The sequence below is a fragment of the Apostichopus japonicus genome, chromosome 2 (assembly GCF_037975245.1).
Source record: "Apostichopus japonicus isolate 1M-3 chromosome 2, ASM3797524v1, whole genome shotgun sequence".
Taxonomy (NCBI): Eukaryota; Metazoa; Echinodermata; class Holothuroidea; order Aspidochirotida; family Stichopodidae; genus Apostichopus; species Apostichopus japonicus.
The window spans coordinates 9,314,748-9,336,424 of NC_092562.1; the positions used below are offsets into that span (position 1 = coordinate 9,314,748).

At 38.8% G+C, this 21,677-nt stretch overlaps 1 protein-coding gene across 1 annotated transcript; it reads right to left on the reverse strand.

Annotated features, from left to right (window-relative positions):
* Positions 1-16: 16 nt before the first annotated feature.
* LOC139977104 (phospholipid phosphatase-related protein type 1-like) lies at positions 17-20,431 on the reverse strand. The gene is made up of 8 exons (XM_071986194.1): positions 20,186-20,431; positions 17,265-17,567; positions 11,838-11,973; positions 9,065-9,251; positions 6,440-6,497; positions 4,025-4,201; positions 2,874-3,017; positions 17-1,018 (listed from the first exon to the last, which is right to left on the reverse strand). Exons 2-8 carry the CDS (start codon positions 17,514-17,516, stop codon positions 929-931), a joined length of 1,044 nt encoding a protein of 347 aa, XP_071842295.1. The 5' UTR covers positions 17,517-17,567; positions 20,186-20,431; the 3' UTR covers positions 17-928.
* Between the last annotated feature and the right edge of the window lie 1,246 nt (positions 20,432-21,677).

Genomic DNA, 21,677 nt, shown 5'->3' on the forward strand with positions numbered 1-21,677 from the left:
TATATATATATATATATATATATATATATATATATATATATATATATATATATATATATATATATATATATGAAGATCGTAATGAGTTGGAAAATCAAGAACAGTGAAAAAACTTCCAGCCTCCACCGGGATTCGAACCCGGGCCTTTTCGCGCTGTACGCGGACACCCTAACCACTAGGCTGTGGCCGCTGATTGTATGTCCAGAGGTTCGAAACCGGTAAGGAAGGTCGTAATTCCACTGTAGGCGTTTGTCACCTGTATCGAACAATACTAGTTCTGTTTTTGGTGACATATTTTGCCTTACTCTAGAGATCAAACATGGTGCTAACCAACGCGAAATCATTTGTGATTCCTAAAGCCGGATCTCGAAAGAGATACTTTGAACATACTTTATGTTAATAAAATGGAGGTAAACGACAACGGCAAATGAATATATATAAATGAAAATCTTAATGAGTTTGAAAATCAAGAACAGTGAAAAAACTGCCAGCCTCCACCGGGATTACATAAATATATATCTATCTTTTAAAAGTTAAAAAAAAAAAATACCGAAATAGTTATCACGTAGAAATATTATCTACGTTATCTGCTGCCACCAGTCTGTATCATTTCGATATGTTCAAAGTATTCTTCGCACCCTCCCCCCCCCCCCACTTCGGTCCCCTCACCCTTCCCTTTCCATGGTATAGAGTATCACCGGTCATCTGCTGCCACCAGTCTGTATCATTTCGATATGTTCAAGGTATTCTTCGCACCCTCCCCCCCCCCACCTCGGTCCCCCTCACCCTTCCTTTTCCATGGTATAGAGTATCACCGGTCATCTGCTGCCACCAGTCTGAATCATTTCGATATGTTCAAAGTATTCTTCGCACCCCCCCACCTCGGTCCCCCTCACCCTTCCTTTTCCATGGTATAGAGTATCACCGGTCATCTGCTGCCACCAGTCTGCATCATTTCGATATGTGCAACATCTTCATCCTCCTCACTGTACACTGGATTCCGATGTGGATGACCGTTCTGTGAAATGACGTCATGTGATGTTAAAGTGATAAATTAACTGTTGACAGATCAATATAAAGCAAAGAGGACCAAATAATGAAGTCAATCACTTTCCTTAATTACTTTCAGTAAATAACGGGAGAATTTCAATAAAGACATATATTAATAAATAGTGAGACACAATGACGGGACAGACGAACAGATGGATCAATGGATAGTTTCCCCGTGAGTTAGTGAGGGCGGTATTGAAGAACTTAGCATGCATAGACTCCGGGGTGTGACCTGATGAATTCACTTTGGCTTCGGCTTTGAGTACATGCTGCCGTGTTGGACAAATCTAACCGTATTAGTAATTACCGACTTTGCGATTCGCGTTATAGTCATTGTCGACTTTGCAATCCGCGATACCCCTCCCAATTTTGCAAGGTCGGTATCTGGAGTGACTGGAGTGACTCCAAAGTATATACCATATCAGGATTAGAGGAACATGCTTTCGTAATTGGCAAGTTTGAAAGTTTACTTTAAACCATTTATTTTTTACACAAATTGGCTCATGTTTGGATACTAATTTTGTTAAGAGTTTTGGGTGATTTATCAGTTTTGGCGCCTCGAATGAATGGGCTCCGATGATTTGAGAAATGAGTCCTGAATATCTGTGGTAATAAAATGCATTTTTTTGGCTTCCTCTATTGACATTCTTTTCGTTAGTAGCATCAATATTAATCAAAACCTATTCTTTAAGGACAAACACATAGGAAAAAGTACTTAACATGGAGGATCATATATGTTAAAGTAATGTGTGCAAGGCTTCGGGCCACTTGAAGACGGAACACGTCACGCGATTCTTCATATCTGAATTCTATTTCATTTCTTGTGTGTTTGCACGGAAAACCGATGACAAATTCACATTCAGCATATATTACAGAAATGAAGAAGGTTACAAAAGGTGTAAACATTTCCCAACGTGTGAAGTTCTAAATTCAGATATCTGAAATAGCCCTCAATTTCAGACGCCTTCATATTTTCAGTCCCATATTACATTAATTTCCAAAACGGCTTTCCATATACGCGCGAATGGGCGACTTGTTTTAATAGCACGGTCTGATATCTTCTTCTCGTATGATTTTCCTTATTAGCCGTATACCCAGCATAGCACGAGATTTCTCTGAACTGAATTGATTCAGTATTTGACACTTCTAGTCAAAGTTGCGTGCGTCGCATGACAAGGGATATTTAGTAAAACACATCTCCATCAGGGTAACTGAGATGAGATAACTGCGCACCTACCTTCCCACCCATCCACCCGTACTATGTTTTGTAAATGTTTGATATATTTAATATATACAGGGCTGTAGCCATGGAAACACGTACCTTTCAAACTTTCCTCCCATATGTTCTTGCAAATGGCACCATATTTTCTTGAATCTAAGCCCTCTTACCGAAACACACGTGGAGGTCCCCCTCCCCTTAGACCCATCTCTAGCAAAGTTTTGTGTCCCTCTTCCTCAAATTTGAGTTCGTAACAGAACGTAGAGTCTAAATGGTATCATTAAAGCCATATCGATACAAGCGTCAAATGCCTTGACTGGGGATAGCACCATATCCCATATTTTCCCTGCCGACGCCATATATTATCGGGCCCCAAATTGAGACATGGAGCCTCCATAAAAGTATTTTTGGAAACTGCTAAAGGAAATTGACAGGTTTAATATTTGCAACCCATTCTGATGAGCTTCATGTCAACTACTTTCGAACATATCTGCCAAACTGGCCAGTGTTCCTAACATACATATAATGTTGAGGTTCTATTCTGTATATTATTTGCAGAATAAATGTACTGTAATGACAAAAAGCCTCTTTCAAAAATACTAACCGGTGGTCTTGAAATGTGGTGAATCCTCGGAAATCGCATCGGTGAAGATGGAAATGTGCTGAAGAAATTTGAGTTATCCTCGAAGCACGGTCTGTCGTCATTGGCCCGACAAGATTCATTGAAGGACTGAAGAACACATACAACCTGAGAAAAACAGTTATAATAAGTATTATTATTATTATTATTATTATTATTATTATTATTATGAATCTGGCAACGTCAGATTGAATATCGTCAGGGTAATTCACTTGAAACTGTCTTCTTTTAATAAAAAAAAAATCAATCAATTATGCACAGAGGAGAAACTAATAATTGTTTCAAAAAAAGTTGCATTTAATTAATTTAAAATTACAGGGAAATCTTTTCAGCTACGCAAAAATTTCGATTTGTGTCCGTATTTCAAGGATAAACCAACAAGAAGATTTTAATCGCCTAAGTCTAGCCTTTAAAACCATTGCCGTGATGATATCACAGACCACCTACCCACTTATTGGAGTAATTGAAGGTTTAGTCAGTCACAACTGGTTAATTTCAGTTAACCATGTCTGGAGTTAGGGACAGGATCGATATTGAGATGTGCTTTTCAACTACTACGGTACTAATCAATGTACTGGGAAAAATTTTCTCTTCAGTGTAAAATCTTACAGTATCTGTCACAGGAATATCTCTTTCAAGATGCATTGTGGTTCAGCTGAGTAATTTACCACAGTGAAGTGTTGTAGACTGCTTACACCTTTAGATTAATAAATAGTCCAAACTATAAATGACCATAGCAACCATCAAGTTCAGTTACTTATTTTTCCTGAGAAAATTTGTTAAATTGTTCGGCTGATATCTTACACTTGTATTGTAACATGACTACAATATGATATTTGTCGAGTTGTGTTAAGTTTTCATGTATGAAATATCAACAAAAATGGTCAAATGCAAAGTCAAATATGCATAATGTTGGTGTCCGCTTTTTACAAGGTAACATATTGCTTCCTGGAGGTTTGAAACACCTGAATTGACCCAAAAGATCAGATAGGTGTACCTGACTGAAAATGGGGTGGGGTTGAGGGATGGTGGAGGGGTGATAGTATCATGTGATATCCCCATAGTGCTGCATTCCAAAAATACATAAAGAAAATATCATGTCAACAAAGGCATACCAGGTACAAAGCTATGAAAGTACCCATCGCGAAACCAGTCCAGACGTCGATCCAGAAATGGCGATGAGACATCACTCTGGATGCACCCCACATAAAGGCTCCCCCTACGGACGAGACTCCCAAAAGAACAGGAGGTAATCTTGCATTTGGTATTACCACGTGGTTTGTTATGTAAGCCTTCAGAAAGAAAGAAAAAATGAGTGAGGTATACAGAAACGTATAGATGGTATCTTACATTAAACGAAAAAAAAAAATAAACAGAAAATAATTATATTTGAGTATGCAACCTCATCAGTGATATTGGTAAGTTACTGCGTGTGGGTGGGCGTGTGGGTAGTGGGAAGGAGGTGGGGAGCATCCATTAATTTAAGAAACCCCTCCACTAGTTTGTCGTTTAGCGATATGTACACTAGTCTTGAAGTAAGCAATCACGTCAAACAATTATATTCATTATATTCATATATGTACAATTTGCATTTTGCACACAAAAGAAAAAGCAAACAAACAATGTGCCATCCATTCCCTGTTTACCCTTCTACCAGCCTCCACCCCATCCCATTTCCCTACCGACGTATTTATAACTCTTCCTATATGCCTAGTCACCGTCAAATTGATTAAAACCAAATAAGTGACCAACCCTGTAACGAAACAAAATTGAAAATTAAAAAAAAAAAATGTTTAATTTGAATGTATTTTCTACGATACGATTTTGAAGTGTAACATGTTAATGACAAAAACGTGTTACGTCAACAGGCGACTATTATGAATTTAACTGTATACACAGCTTTAATTAGTTACCTGTTGTGACGTCAAAGACATGAACGAGAAACATCGCAATCGAATGTAAAACAACAAAGGCTTATAATTAACATAAATATTCTCCAATATCTATAGATGTGAAATAAAAACAATATGTCCTCACATATGAAGTAATGTTACAAGTTGTTTCGTCCATTGAAGTATACATTGTCACATTTTTTCACTTTTTGACCGTTCTAGTCAATATTGCATTGCTGTTTACTTCTTTAGTACGACAACAACATATACATACCTGAAGACCATATAGCAATTTTAATATTGTTAACCTCCTGTTTTTGTTTTGTTTTTTGTTTTGTTTTGTCAATTGTAAGTTGTTTGTTATGTAGGTCCGTCTATATATACTATAATACCACGCTTAGATAATCTATTGTTTTCCTAATGGATTTCACGATGTCAGCTGAACATGGACCATTACCCATCTCCCCTCTCCCCTCTGCCTTCTCCCTCGCCCTCGGCATCCCCTCCCATACAGTTACAACACTTTGCAATACGACTTTAAGCATGACTGTCGTGTTCACAAGTAATTTTTCCCACAAGACATAGTTTTGCAGTTTCTTTTGGTTTTCAGGATATTCCCCTTTAACTTTGTTTAAAAGTTCGGAATGTTTCTTTGAAGGATTACGTCATAATTCATGAAAATAAAAAACAAAAAGAAGAAGCTGAATGCGTTAGTAATAGCTGTTCCAGTTAACCTATTTAACCTATTTAACCTATTTTTAATCTATGCAATGTTCCTTTAATTGACGATGACATCAGCCACTCAGTGAAGACTTGTATGTTCATATCAATTGTTTGATAAAATTGTTTTAAAATTTTCTTTTAACTTCATATCTACAACAGTGCATACGTGGATGACATTCAAGCACAAATTGTCCTTGACAAGTTTGTCATGAATTATTAAAATGTAATTGATGACACAAACGTCTTATATATTCCCGTTAATTCGTTTTTGCATCTGACCTTATGATCTGCTTATAGGGCGATGCAGTCCAACTCACTTTGATTGATTAACCTACATTGTTTAAAAGGTCATTTCTCCAACAACAAAAATAAATAAATAAATACATTTTTTTTGACAAACCGACAGCACTGTATTTGCAACAAAACATTTGCAACAAAACAAACAGGTTTGCAACAAAACATAATTATGTCAGGCCTAAAGTCACCCTTTAGCATTCTTCTCATGATGACGTCACCATCTCAGTCCTGACCTAATTGTTAATATTAACTCCACCTGCAAGGAGAATAATGCTAATGCCGCACTATTATGACAACACTAAAATCTTTGGGAAAAGGCGAAAGCCCGATGATTCCTCGCAGTCGTTGACAATCAACGTGTGGCTTCTCCCAATATACGCAATGTTAAGTACAGTAACATCTGTTTACCAGCACTGCAGGCTATATCGTCAATAAGAACTGATTCTGGGTTTGGTTAACCTTCCTTTTCCACCCACTCCTTCGCGATTCGACTCTTTTACGTATACATGATGTAGTAGACACAATGTACAAACAATCAATTCAGTAAAACGACATGTACCGTATATAAGAGTATAAAGCAATTTCATAGAAGTAAATTTAATAAAATGTCTGTCTTACCGTCATGAAAATCGACGAGAATGAACCCAGTGATGCATGCAGGGATGGAAAGGACCTCCTGCAAATTAAATCAAACGCCGTCATATATTAATTAATAACATGTAAAATATGTTTCTATGTGGTATATTGTTAAGTAACGACTTTTTGTCATGTGAAAGCGTTATCGTTAATTTAAAGAACGTTTCAGAGTTTGATTCGCAATAATGAAGGGCTTTTTTCCTCTGACCTATCTGCAAATAAGATTGATCTATTTCATGTTATTTAAGTGGTATTTTTGTGTCATGAATTATGCAGAAAAAGACTCAATATTTTGAAGTTTAGGTGTCTGAGAAAACATTCAACGGTATACTAACGTATGATTGGCTGGAATATTTCTACATAATTTTGCAATATTTCGGTCATCGCTCTGATGGTTTAATCGTTGCACATATATAACTCCATTATGTGAATCTTGAAGCAGATTCCTGGCCTCTAATTTAAATGTCATCTGTGTTGCCCTCACCCTCCCACCCGACTGCACGCTTTCCCCCGATTGACGATGGAGATCAACCCCACCCCTCCCCTTGTGCACCCTATTCTTTGTATAAAAGGAGATCCGTAAAACCATCCCGCTCGTTGGTCCGTCATGTTCAGATAATCGCATAGTAAAGAAAATCAATTCACCTCCGTACATCTCAAAATATCAGTGTCAACGCTGTACTGGATTGGATCATTGATCCAGCCAAGCATTGAGACAAGGTAAGAGAACTATTTGGATAATAGCTTGTGATTGTTCCTTATTAGCGAGTATGTAACGGCTTAGTCCAGTCGAAGAACCTATTTAACCCCAAAATTGACGTAGGCCCAGATGTGGCATAGAGTCGTTTGCTAACTTTTGAAGTTTATACCTAAGTTGTAATCGCTTCTGATTCGAAGATGGGCTAAATGAAACGTTTAACCATGGGCGGTGATTTGGGGGGGGGGGGGGGTTGGGTGCGGTGGGGGGGGGAGGATGCAGTCATTGTAGGGTGTGTCACGTTTTGTGGTTTGGATCCATTGTTGGATGGTCACTAAAGAACTTTCTTCTAGGCTGGCTAGAAAACACAAACAATTAAAAGCTCACGTTCACACAGTGCGCTAAGCATTTTGTCAATATGCATTAATACGACTGAATCGCCAGTGGGTAATATTATCATATACCCCACCTTTCTCTACCTAACTGCGCGAAATATCGCAACAATACTCTTCGCACACATCATCTAGGGCATAAGAATTGGGGCTCTTAATTATGAAACATTATCTAATTGCTATATAACCTATAATATGCTAATGAGCGTCAAGTTTAACGGATACTAAACTCTCCCGTGCATCATTCCCACGGTCCGCAAACTAAGATGGCAACCTAAAAGTTTGTCGTGAAATATTTCCGTATATCGCGGGATTTTTCGGGAATTTTATCTCTATCGTTTCGAGAGGTTGCCTATATGTACATAGTCCAAGCTAGCTCTTATGCATTCCGAGAATCGATTCTGAGGGGTGTCAGAGGTGTCGTGTACTTCTGTGCGGGGTGGGGGGGGGGGCTCTTTAGCCACCCAAAAATCATGGTCGGGTTCAAACCACCCCTTCCCATTCTCAGACAGTATTAAAAACTTGACTTGTGGACACTACATGAATATATAACAGGTATATGCGATACTACCTTAACAGTCGAAAAATCTGTCAATATCGTTTCAAACTGTGCAAACTATAGCACCATGTTGCAATTAGGCATGCTCCATTTTATCCAAATTTCTCAAAGGGAGGACCTTAGACACTATCCACGTACTAGACGACTTAACTTCCTAGCCCCTCCCTCCCCCAGTATATTAAGGTGGTTGCGCCGTTGGTCTTGTAGCCTGTACATGCTAACCAGCATGGATATAGCCATTGTAGGTTAACGTTCATTATCAACATAGGCGTAGGAGCCCAATCTGATTTGTGGGGGGGGGGGGGGCTGTAACGACTCGCCCGAAAAATATAACCAAATTTTTCCTCGCGCTATGTTGATTTGCATATTATATAGGCAAGCACCGGTTATAATATCGCATGCCAATATCATACAATCATTTGCCGTGTTATTACCCTTCCATATTGATTATAATTATTAGGAAAGTCGTTACATGTAATTATTTACATGTAATTATACATGTATCATTATTATCATTATTTTTGCAAAAATAATGATAATAATAATATAATTTTAACCTTTGAAAAACACATTGCAAATTATTTCTCTTTCAGTAGGTGCCCAAAAAATTCTCAGCATATTGCCCGAATTTTCACAAAAATATTTGGTTGGGGGCTGCAGCACCCCCAGCCCCCCCGGCCTCCTACGCCTATGATTATCAACGTACAGATTATCAATTAGAAAACGTTTCCTCTTGAACGAAAGATAGTGAGTGCTTAATTCGGTGTTTATGTTTGCTTAAACTTCCGCCATGCCCTGAGAGGGTTATGTACATATACAGGACATTCGCTTTTTTAACTACAGCAGAATGAATTGAATGCTATACATGGTGACTGCTATGACACATACGAACAAGTTACACTGCCTCAATTGAACACTGGGTCAGTAAATTCATGTTTGGCTGTTACCTCAAATCTCACCTGGCTTGATCTATTAACGTTGCATTTGTGTTGGTATCGCATTCATATGACGTCACAAACTGCGAACAATTCAAGTTACCATAGTTCGGTCGGCATACGGTGAGAAAGTACGGTGTTAGTTTACCGGTAAACCGTTGAGTGAAATCCGTTAGAATCCACGTCGAGAAAAATCCAACAGCGAATACACCTGACGAAACGAAATGAATGGTTTTTATCTTTTATCAATGACAAATTATCACGGGAACATGTGCCGGGGCGGCGAAGAATTTCACAACTTATTCTGTGGTCGCGACACCGTGCTATTTTGTGGGTCAAATGGAAAGTAAGGGCCGGTTAGGGTCATCTCCGTACACGTATCAAGTTAAACGTCTCATATGTTCAGTAAATATAAATCAGAAAACTTTGTATCAAACTTGAAATGATAGTAGTTAAACTTACAATTCGGACATGCTTAAATTAATATTGTGTATGTAACGTTAGGGGAGAATGAAATAGTTAGTTGGTTTGGTCTATCACACAGAAGACTGACTTCCAATGCATCTTGGATGCCATCATTAATATACATGCATCATAAATATATAAATAAATTAAAAAATTAAAATAAAGTAAATAGGTAAGAACACATGCACTTATAACGGTGTAATGAGATATGGGCCTGCATATAAAAAAAATATAAAAAATTCAAGTGACACTGCAGGTAAAGGTATCATTTTTCTTCGTGTAAGAAATAACATCCCATTCTTATATCTTGTATACCACGGTGTATCACAAGATGGTACCCATTTACATACACATTTTCATGTGATGAAAAGAGAGCGGGAAATTTATGTTAATTTATTCAATAGACTAAACCGAAGACTTGGTTTCTCACAATCTGCCAAATGCTTATGTAGAACTAGTATACTGTTTAACGTATAATCTAAAACATGGCGTTCGATAATGATGTACGAGTACTTTCTTAGGTAACACGTCAAGGAAGAATTCGCTGAGTAGTTTACCCATTTAGCATTCACCACAAATCTTTCAAAGTTTTACAGCTTGTTATTTGCTTCCATCAACTCATTGAAAACTTCCTTTGTTAACTGTACGTGGCCATCTACACCACAATGTAAACAGACATATCTCAACCTGTATTCCGATGTAAACAAATTCGACTTGATTACTTAACATGGATGTTGACATTTAAAGCTATTATACAAACAGTACTTGGAATGTTACCGTATGCTGATAGAAATGTACACATAGTTTATCATTCATTGCTATATATAACTTGCAGAAGTTTGAAGTGATTACAATTGATGAAGCAATATATATTTCAAAGGTTACCATATAAATTTGAACATGAATTGTCTAGATAAAGACTATACGTCCGCTAAATTGAGTTTATAGGCTTTGACCGGCAGTGACGTTGATAAAACGTCTCCGAAATATACTGTCATTATATCTGTGATTCCTAGTTGACCAGATACAATTTCGTCCATAATTATTAAAGACCTTAGCTTTTGAGGCATATTTTCACAACTAACGCATAGACTGAGATATAGGAAATCTTTGGGTATCACATAAACAATATAGATCACGCACATTAGGACTGATACAACAACACAACCGGTATAGACACATTGAAGACCACTAATGAAGCAGTATATATATAGTTATTTGAACAGCTACGCATAGAAGCAGTGAAGTAATCATACTGTTCTCTTTATGCTAATAATATTTTGTATTTGAAAATAGCAGCTTCAATAGTTAGGCTAATAGACCTACACATATAGCCTATCATGCACTGATATGCCTGAATTCAAAGAAGATGATATGTAGACTAGGTTTCCTTTGAGGAAAAAATGACCATAAAATGTTAAAGGTTGGCATAAGGCTCGCTATCAATACCACTATAAAGTGATTTAAACTTAAATATATATATATTAAAATTGTTAATACACTGCGGGATAAAAGAACAGTTACATATGTTTATATTATATTTAAAGTTATAACGATTCGCTTCATTCAACGGTCGAGTCAAGTTATTGCCAGTGGTTTTCCTGGCTCGAGTTGAGTCACAGTTTACTTGAGTTATACCGTATATATATAGTCGTCGTATGGGGAAAAGTTCACAATCTTTTTCGGAACACGAGTCACAACAAATTGTTACAATAATGTCAATAGACATACAGAGAAGGAATAAAAAGGCATTGACTTTTACCATCGCTTTACAGTATAGTACTAGTAGCGTTTATTGTGCCACTATAAAGAGTAACAAAGATTTATAAGCTGAATGCGGTTCTTGGAATTTTCTACTTGAGAAGGATTTACTTCAGACTACAATAAACGAGTCAGCAAATGAAAGGTAAGTTATCATACCCAAGTGAAGGAAATGGGAATTTTAAGATCTGATACTTAAATTTCCAGTTAAATTTCATGGGGAGATGGAGGGTAGAAAATTAAAATAGAACTTCACTCACATGATTTTGACGGGGATGGGGTATACATTGTATTGAGTGGGAGCGCAGTGGCCGACCACGGGGAAGTGTTTGGGCGGGATGCCAGATATAAGGTGTTACCTCGTAATGAATGTTCAGGCACAAATCTACATATCAGAAAGAGCAACTTCTCTGAAATTTAATTGGAACATATCTCTTTCTGTTTTCGTATATTTCTGTCCAAACCTGTCCGCCGGCCGCAGGGGTGGTGAAAAGTTCAGCACTATTTTTTTTATTAAGGCATGCACGTTTGGGAGTATAAATATAAACCAATATCCTAGTGTGTAACCTACCACAGAAACGCACCACGCGTCTCACGCAAGGATGGATACGAAGGCTACAACTGACGACCATCTTGCTGCGGCCTTTCTGCTCAGGAAACTTGCCACAGTTATCGCACATCGCTAGCATCCACTCCCCGTACATAAGCTGTGTGGGGAAACAAAATTGATGCAGGTTTAGTGTTACTTAAATACAATAAAATTTGAAGAAAACGGGAGGGAGATGGTTGAGGCCCCACATCCCATCGTCAGTCGGAGGAAAATGGTTCAGTCGCGAGGGACTTTTTACTTCCGGGGATGGGGAGGGGTGGGATTAGACCAGTGGTTGTACACCCCCTTTCAGCCTCACACAAAATATCAAGCGTATTAGTTAGCATAACCTTACGTTAAGAGCTATAATTATATAGACATCATTTTATAGTATAAATTTTCCTTAGACGCACCATTTTGACGTCTAAATTTTAGCTTTTTGTCTATGAAGGACCCACAGACCTTCCCCCAGTGGCATGCACAGGGTTCAAAGGTATGTGTGTGTGTGGAGGGGGAGGGGGAATTACGGTTTATTCGGTTGCAATATTGTGGAAGGGTCACAGAGGAGCTAAGAAGTGGCTGCCCTTGTGTCATTGTAGCCGACCCCATTGTAGGGGGTATCTTTGGGTCCACTCCAGAAAAAAGTTGTAAACTTCAAAAAGTGCATTCTGAGTTATAAATTAAGGTCTATCCAAGTAACTCTAAACGCAATATTGTGCTAATAACTAATATTACACTCCAATCCCCCCACGGATCTAGGTACTGACCTTAATCTTTATGATGGGGGGGGGGTATTAAAGCCAACTCCAATTGATGGGGTCCTATCCCCACCCCCCCCCCCCCAGAGTCAAATGATATATCCTGAGGCATATTTAGACTATAATTAGGTTTTTATTAGTAGCTCTTAACTAATAATGAAATCAAACTTTCTCGACAAATTAAGGTAGGGGCTGAACCATAATGGGAGGACCAGAGGATTTCATCCAGAAGTATTTTATAATAGAGGGGTGTTGACATGGAGACGTCTCTTATGAAGGCGGCTAAATTTATACGTCAAATGGTACGTTCTGTAGCATATTCAGACTATAAGAAAGTTCTCGGAAGTAGCCCTAAAAGTCAATGTTTTGCTAATAATTATACTTTATGTGAGGTTGGAAACAGGGAGCGTGTTGGAGGTTATACCCGTAGTAGTGGTCCTATTCTTGCCCGGCAGAATATAAAAATCGCCCCGACTGAACAAATTTCCCCGAAAGACAATCGGAGGTGGGGGCCATGGCCCCGCCCCTCTCGTTGCCCATGCCAGTTGTTCCCTCTACATGGGTGACGGCTTCAACGAAACCAGGACCAATGACAATGTTAAGTAAGTCTCTCCTTGTATTTATTGGTGATGGATCTCCTGGTGCTGTGAAAACATGTGTATACCGATAATGACTACCAAAAACAGATGAATTGTTACGATATACATAGTCTGAATGTTACGTATATTATGCTGAAGATTTAGGTATAGGGGCTGAACCTTTGGAACGGCCAGAAGCATATATGATTTAATCAAGGTGGGGTGGCCCTCCGTTTGTCGGGGGAAATTGGTTCTGCTTTCATGTATACTTTATAACTTGAACATTATTATTATCAATAATTTATTGTTATTATCGATATGTTATTATTATTATTATTAGTAGTAGTAGTATTAGTATTTTATCATCATTATTATTAGTATTATTATTTCTCCTCCATATGTTTTCACGATCACTCAACATGGTACACATTAAAATTAAACATTGCAAAAACATAACTTGTATGGTCTGTTACATATTCCAGCATATGCAGTTAATATCACCTGATGTAAGTAAACAGCAAAAAAAAAAAAACCAATTGCAACACACAGCTAAATGAGAAACATCATCACTATTATTATAATTGATTTACAGTGCTTTTTTCTATGTCAAATCAAATCGGTACTGTTGCGTCAGTAATTACCCGCACTATTCATACCGCATAGCGAAATATAAATGCATTATTCCTAAATGATATTCAGAAATACAAATTTCTACAATATTGGCTATGTAATCGCTTATTTCTATAAATGATTGATCATTCTTCAAACTGTGACATTTAAAAGATCACTCCATTTAATTGTGTTCTTCCGCTTTCTTATGTTAAATTACGTTCGTCATTTTAAGTTGCCTTAATTGTGCCTCGACGAAGGCTGATAATGCTTCAATTATGTATGATATACAGTATTTCGTCACGGTATTATTATTATTATTATTATAATATATATATATATATATATATATATATATATATATACATCAAAATTTCAAAATATCAAAATAACTTCCTATGCAATAAGGCACGGTACCGCCCGACCACCCTCTCATAATAACTTTCAAGGCAATAAGGCATGGTACCACCCAATCATCCTGTCCAGTGGCCATCGGTTATGTTTGGAAACGGTATACCATTTATTAACATCACATGATCACAGCGGGTTATTTTTCACTCTTCTCAACAAACGCGCCCTATGTGGATGGGAAGTGTCCATATATTTCGTAAAGCATACATGCCCACGAGAAAAGGATCAGGAGGTACCGCCTTGGGCTCGGGGTCACATGAATTTATGCAGACTTAAAAAGGGGGCCCGTAGACTAAAATTTGTTTTAGACCAGATCTTTAGACACCACTATCAGGCGCGTATCCAGGGGGGCGTTGGGGCGCCCCCCCCCCCCCGGGTAAGAAAAAGAAGAGAGAAAAAAAGAGAAGAAAAAGGAAAAAAGAGGGGGAAAAAAGAGGAGGAGAGGAAGGAAGGGAAAAGAGAAAGAAGAAAGAGAGAAAAAGGAGAAAAGGAGGGAGAAGAAGAAAACGCCAAGACAACGGGAAGAGAAAGAGGAACAGTGACATCATTACAGCGCTGATCCCTATATACACAGGGTAGCCAATGGCGGAGCAAGGATTTCGGAAGGGGCGTGTGCCTCAGCCTACCCCTCCATTTTTGACGTTTCCATATTTCCTCTCTCACTAATGATCTATACATATACTATATATGGTCTATCATAACGCGTGTATGTGTACATACGCCTTAAACAATTGAAGAATTGTGCTATGAAACCAACTGTGGCTGGTCTCGAACTCGACCGTGTCGTCGGGAACATGACGCATTTCGGGAAGGGGGCGACCGCCCCCCCCTTCAGCATGTTTCTTTATGATATCGCTAGTAATTTCAAAATAGAAAATGCTTAGATGCAACTTACAAGGCCTGGGAAGTGCCATTTTCAGCGATCTGGGAGGCATTTAGGCAAAAATTTGCCTGTACGCTTCGCGCCAACAAATGGTCCTGGGTAGTGCCATTTCCAGTGATTTTGGAGGCATTTTCGGGCAAAATTTTCTAGTACGCTTCGCTCCAACTCATGGTGGAGCTACGCTTAGATAATTTGCCTACAGGCTTCGCTCCTCCCTTGGCAAATTATTCGCTACGCGCCTGTTCGACTTTCTAAAACAAACAGCAGATATCACATCATATCAGTGAGCATGAAAATGGCGTTCCAGGATGAACAGCCTCAAAACTGCCCGACTTGCCCGAAAAAATTAACCAAAACTTTTGGCGCGCTTCGCGCGCGTTCAACATGTCACTGTCATATAAGTAAGCAACGGTTATTACATCGCATGCCATCGTGTACCGTACCGAACGGCAGTGGCAGAGGACCCCCCCCCCCCAATGAAAAAGCCGAGGGGGGAAAATGCAAGATAAGCCCCCCAATATTTACCAAGGCTCCGAAACGTGCATCTGCCCATTTTTCAATGCATACTTGTCGATCTGTCCGATGCACACGTATACTATATAGGTGTAATAATTTTAGTAAATGCTGGGGGTACATGCATTCGTGACAGAGCTTGGTTCATAGAAATTTGTTGGCAACTGCACATGTTTTTGGAATTACCCATTTGTTTACATTAAGAATAGCTTTCTGTTTTTTCTTATGACATTTATTTAATTATTGGATTTAATTGCTAGTAGTAATTTACTTCACTCAAAAACGTCTTTGCGAGTACACTACGAGTAATAGCTACTCTCTTAAAACACCATCGAATATACAAATTACAATGCTTTTACAGATTTTTACGTGCAATCTGAAAAATTGCAGGCTTGAGACCCATATTTTAGGGCTAGGTATTCGCAGCATAAAACACTCGGGAAGTGCCGTTTCCGGCCATCTGGGGGTTTGAAAAACCCAAAATTTTCTTATACGCTCCGCGCCAACCGATGGTGGCGCTCCGCTTAGATAGTCTCCACACATTAGCCCCCCCCCAATAATTTTCCCGTTCCGCCGCGCCTGCCGTACGGTTCATTAAAGTTGCGCGGTATTCCGCGGGATGCTAATGTAAACAACGAAATGTCTTATGCAGATGGAGGAAAAGCATGGAAGTCCAATCATATCAAAACTCTCTTTTACATTAGACATGGCGAATTAGGAGCTGCAGCCCCCCCCCCTCCCCCGCCTCCTACGCCTATGTGTGTAGTGTTCGGTTTCGGAAATATCTGCTATATTTTCATTTCCTTCAACGAAGTTTTATAATAGCCGTTATAAGAAGTTTTAATATTTGTACACCAATAAATTAACTGTGTCTGAATTTTCGAAAATTCTTTCACCAACATTCTTCATCATACTTCCCTCTATTCGTGCAATTATTGAAAAGTGGGGCTGACGGGTGTTGTGGGCCGCGACGTAGAATCACATACAAAAGCAATGATCCACAGGACATGCGATGAGGTCGAACATGAATTGTGACTGGTGACAATCTTCAAAAAGGTTATGGATGGAAAAAAACATATTGGGAAATACTTGGTTCTCAGGCAAAAAGTGTACATCTGGTTGGTCATTTTCAAGCCCGAGAAGTGCCATTTCCGGTGATCTGGGGGGTATCAAAACCAGAAATTTTCTTGTACGCTGCGCGCCAACCGATGGTGGGGCTCCGCTTAGATAGTAATTCGCGCCCCCCCCGGGTTAGAAAATCCTGGATACGCCCCTGACTATAGAGGCATAACAGGAGTGTTAGCTCAGTGGCTAACGCCGGTGCCTTTCAATCAAAAGGTCCAGAGATCGAGTCACTCCAAGATTAATTAATGTATGTCGTCCAGTTACAGATTTGTTGACAATTGACAATTCATTATCATGGACGTTAAATATGAATGTAAGAGACTGACTTCGGTCAGCTTGCTGCTTTGATAAGCCAATGAGGCTTCTTCGCGAGTTCCTGCTTGCAGGAGGATCTAAAACACATACTTACATACTATACATACATAACGAGCTATTGGAATGCAGACACACATACACAGAGACTGACCGAAAGACAGTCAGACAAGGCTACAATCACAATACCGACAGAAGCGTCTGAAATATCTCAACTTACAACGACTGCTGGAGCAACGCTGCAAATAACAACCATTCCGTTTTCAGATATGACCCGATCTTCCTCGTAAGGCAGCGAAAGTGTACGGTCCTTACACCAAAAGCCCTGCAGTTTTACTCCCGGCATATAGTCGGTGAATTTCAGGAAAAACCAGAGCACTATCAGAGCCGATAGGAAAATATAATCCACCATAACAAAACAAGGGACCAGAAAAGGATTCTTGGAAGGAATTGGATCATTTTTTCGTGACATTTTGAAATGAGTTTATAATGATTTGCTTTGTGCACCTTCGAAATGATTGATCTGTAAGAAAAAGAAACGAATCGGTTGTAACAACGTTTTGGGGAAAAATAATTAAAACTTATAAATGACATTACATGAAAAGTATAATATTTTGTAAATTTTGGTTAGAAATTGAAAAGTCATCATAGATGGGTATACATTTTGTCTGTTGCTGACTCATTTGAATGGGGTGTACTTCTCAACTCGGTACTGTTGACTCGAAAACAACGGCCCAGTGCAGTGTTTTCTATGAAAGGTCTTGTTGTGACGTCATATGTCATTTGAGGGCGAATTATTCGAACAATGGTGCCCACATCGATGATGCCCACATAACACCCACATCCTCTATTTTTACATTTTATCAGAAATTATGGAAAAGGTACAAGGAAGAAAATAGAGGGTGGGGGTGGGTGGGATGGGGTATACAGTAAAGGGGCAGAGATTAATATCCATAAGTCCATAATACGAACGGCTTTAATTTTCCAATTTTCCAACTGCAAACTAACCAGCAATTTGTTTTTTTAAATATTTTGTGGTAAATTATTATTTTTGTGTCTAAACTTTTTCATTTTATAAGACAGAAGATATAGAGGGCAGAATAAGATACAATATGTTTAACCATAATTAAATTGCATATACCAAAACAGTAGCTTGTATTGAATGTGACGTTTTTTGTTTTCTATATATATTTCTAGTAACTTTTTTTTCCGACTTAAACGGTTTTAATTTCTTTCTTTGTCATTGAACGATTTTCTTAGGTGGGTAGGGGGTGTAGGGTGGGGGTGGGGGTGAGGAGGATCAGTCAGTTCTCTCCTTAATGACTTACATTAAACTGTGTATTAGGCTATATTATAATTCTGCGTCGATTTACGATACCAATGCGATGCTTCTCAGAACAATATAAGTAGGCCTAAGTCATTAGCCTGTCAGGCTTTTATTTCAAGTAGTAGTGGCGGAAAAGTATACAAAGTTTGAAAAAATCCCAATTTGCCTCTGAGTTAATAAAAATGTCTGAGCAACGAAATTTTTACAGAACTTTTGCTTGTTCATCATGCAGTATTGGCCTCAAATTTTAGCATGTTAAAAAAAAATACTAGACGTTTTCAATAGTACTTCTTGGAGGATTATCTCTCGCTTTCTCTCTCTGTCCCTTGTATCATAACGTAAGATTACCGGCAACTTTTCGTGCTTTTTAGGATATGCTGCTAACTTTTCAAATAAGTTCACAACGAAGCGCATGCGCGGCGGATAACACCCACAGAAAGATTTCACTCAGGTCTAACGTTCCGTTTTAACTTAGATTTTTGTGGACGCATGTCGCCTGTTAAAGTGCTTTACATCACACTATATCACGAATATACACATATCACTATCATCCGGACTGTTCCGTTGTTTGATGGAAAGTACAACACTGTTTTACCATCATAAATCGACTGTACATAATTTCGAGCAGACTTGTAGCTCAGTTCGTTCACTATTTCTAGCATAGCTTGCCCGTATACTCGAATTAACCTTTCGGATTTGTACTCGTAAAATCGACGCATGTTGTAATCTAGTAGAGGACGGTGAAAGATTGCGTACTCGCGTACTCGGGATTCAGTTGACATGTTTAAAGATCCTTAGATACGAGTACTGGCCCGAAATTCTAACATGCTGTAACATTTTTAAATTGTTCACGCTAGGATGATACTTTAAGTTAGTATAGAGTCTATTAAATCCACACAAAAATTCTCCTACGTAAAAAGAAATTACCACAAATGCAACTCGGGAACATTTCTTTTCGATGCGTTACCAAAGCAAGGTCTTTTGTGTGCGCATTGCTCTATTGTAAAACTGCATGAGTGGAAAGTATGCATGTGGTACGAAAACTGAGGTATATTTGAGGCAATTATGGACAATGTTATGGCTTTAAAGAGAAGCGTTGCCTACTGAAAATTGGTAGAGTAGCTTGTTTAAAAGTGACACATAACCTATGATTGGCTGGCGTTGCTAAACCTCTACTTCTCCGAAAGTGACATGAATGGCCAACGCGTTATAGCTGATACCTCTAGTTCATCCGTAGCGAAAAATTCTTTCAGACCCCAGTACTTGAACTGCTATACTTATAGTGTGTAAGTCAATGGTGTATTTATTTGGAGTATGCTTCTTCAAGTGTTTCTACAACTGGCGGGTTTAACCATACTTCCCATAATGTTATCTATAAACATATTATTTAAGCATATTGTAGGGCTATATTAAGTAAATATTTCAGTTAGGGGAAGCGCTTTGAGGGTTGAGATAACCATGCTTGTTTTTAAAGTTTGAACATCCATAATTTGACTGTTGACCTTCATGACTGGCAGATTTACGAGGTTGTATAATGAAATGGTGCAAATTTAATATTTCAGAGCCTCAGAAAACTAAGAAATATGAACAAGAAATGTCGGATTTTTGCACTTTGTTGATAGGCCTATCACACGCAGGCTACTCTTTGCAACTAATGAGTGCCACCTATATAATGTAAATACGTAGAGACACTACTTTCATTATTGATTTTTACAAATGGAATTAAGTTTGATGTAAACACTCCGTCGAGAGTGTGTCAATTTCAAAACTAACTGAATCACAAAACAAGTACAGTAAGTGTTAGATATACTTACATGAAGTACCGTGTCGCACTGTGATGTTTATCCTCCACGTATATATATATATATTCTTATCGTTCATCCGAGTTTGTTTTATACCGGTTTCATTTTACGGAGTTTTCGGCCGTAAACTATAGTAATAAGCAGATCACGCAACAAACTGAGCAAAACCTTCCATACAAACGAAAATACCGCGATGATTTCCGTTGTTCGCATTACACAACGCAGCCGTACATACTTACGGAGAAACAACAAAGTACCGTAAACGCATCACAAGAGACAAAGATGATGGAGAAAGGTTAAAGCGACATATACGATATTATCGACGATCGATACACTTAACGGTCATCATTGTAAAGTGGTATATATAGATATATGAAGCCGTATGTGGGCATGCTCCAGAGGGAGATGGCCTGCTGAAAAGGGGAGGAGGGTCGGGGGGGGGGGACACACCGGGCGGGCGGGGGTAACTGTGAAATATGGGATAAATCATAATTTATTCTTATTTTCGTAATATATCAAGAAGTGGTTGGATGATATATTTTCATTGATGCCCCACCTGACTCTAGACGACATTATCAGTTGACTGACATCCCGAAACTGCCGACTAGTCAAAGTAAGTACACCGGCGATGGCTGTATAAAACCTGTCTAAGACACTGGGCACTGTACGGTACGAGCTAATACGCATTGCGACAGCTTGGCGATAACTTGTGAAACTATTACGGTAGTGAATCAACACAGTGGCGGAGCTAGGGGTATTGGTCGGGGGGGGGGGGCGAGAATGGTCTGTAGGGGCGCTTTCGACACTATCTAAGCGGAGCGCCACCACAGGTTAGCGCGGAGCGTACAGAATTTGTTTGAGTAAAGAAACTCCCTAGATCGCCGGATATGACCCTTACTAATTTGCAGATGATGTGACAAATGTCAATAGGTGAATGTCAAAATGAGAGTGCAATAAAAAAGTGAATAATCGCGAATGAGTTAAAAGTGGTAAAAAGCTGAAAAGGGCGCCAGCAGTCTATTTGAGTCCGTCGGGGGGGGGGGGCATCCGCCCCTGACTGTATGGACGCTCCGCCACTGAATCAACAACATTTCATGTGCAATAAAAAAAAATACAATTTCAGCAAGTGTCGGCGATAAGTCTTGGCTGAAATTGGCATTTCGTATTTAATTCCATTCAAATTCATATACTGTATTCAATTTTGATCGTCAACAACTGAGGTCAAGTTTTGTAAAAAAAAAAATATAAAGGTTTGTTGACATGGTTGCTAATGGAAGCCAACATTTTCAATTTGCTTAACTACGGTCATCAACTATTAAGCACAACCGATCAGGGATTGATCCAAACGGAAGCGTTATGAGATTGTGATCGCTGGAGCCGAGTCACGAGTATTTAGTTAAGTTCCCCATAAACAAAACATAGAAGTGAATGGTGCAATCATATATAATATGATCACTGATCTTTTTTTCCAGAATAGCCCAGCTATGTGTTTAATACTACCGCG

Coding starts and splice junctions, on each gene's coding strand:
- LOC139977104 (XM_071986194.1), bottom strand. CDS start 17,516: ATGTCACGAAAAAATGATCCAATTCCTTCCAAGAATCCTTTTCTGGTC. Junction 11,974..17,264: donor GCGTTGCTCCAGCAGTCGTT/GTAAGTTGAGAT, acceptor TTCCCCACACAG/CTTATGTACGGGGAGTGGAT. Junction 3,018..4,024: donor CTTTCATAGCTTTGTACCTG/GTATGCCTTTGT, acceptor TGTTTTTCTCAG/GTTGTATGTGTTCTTCAGTC.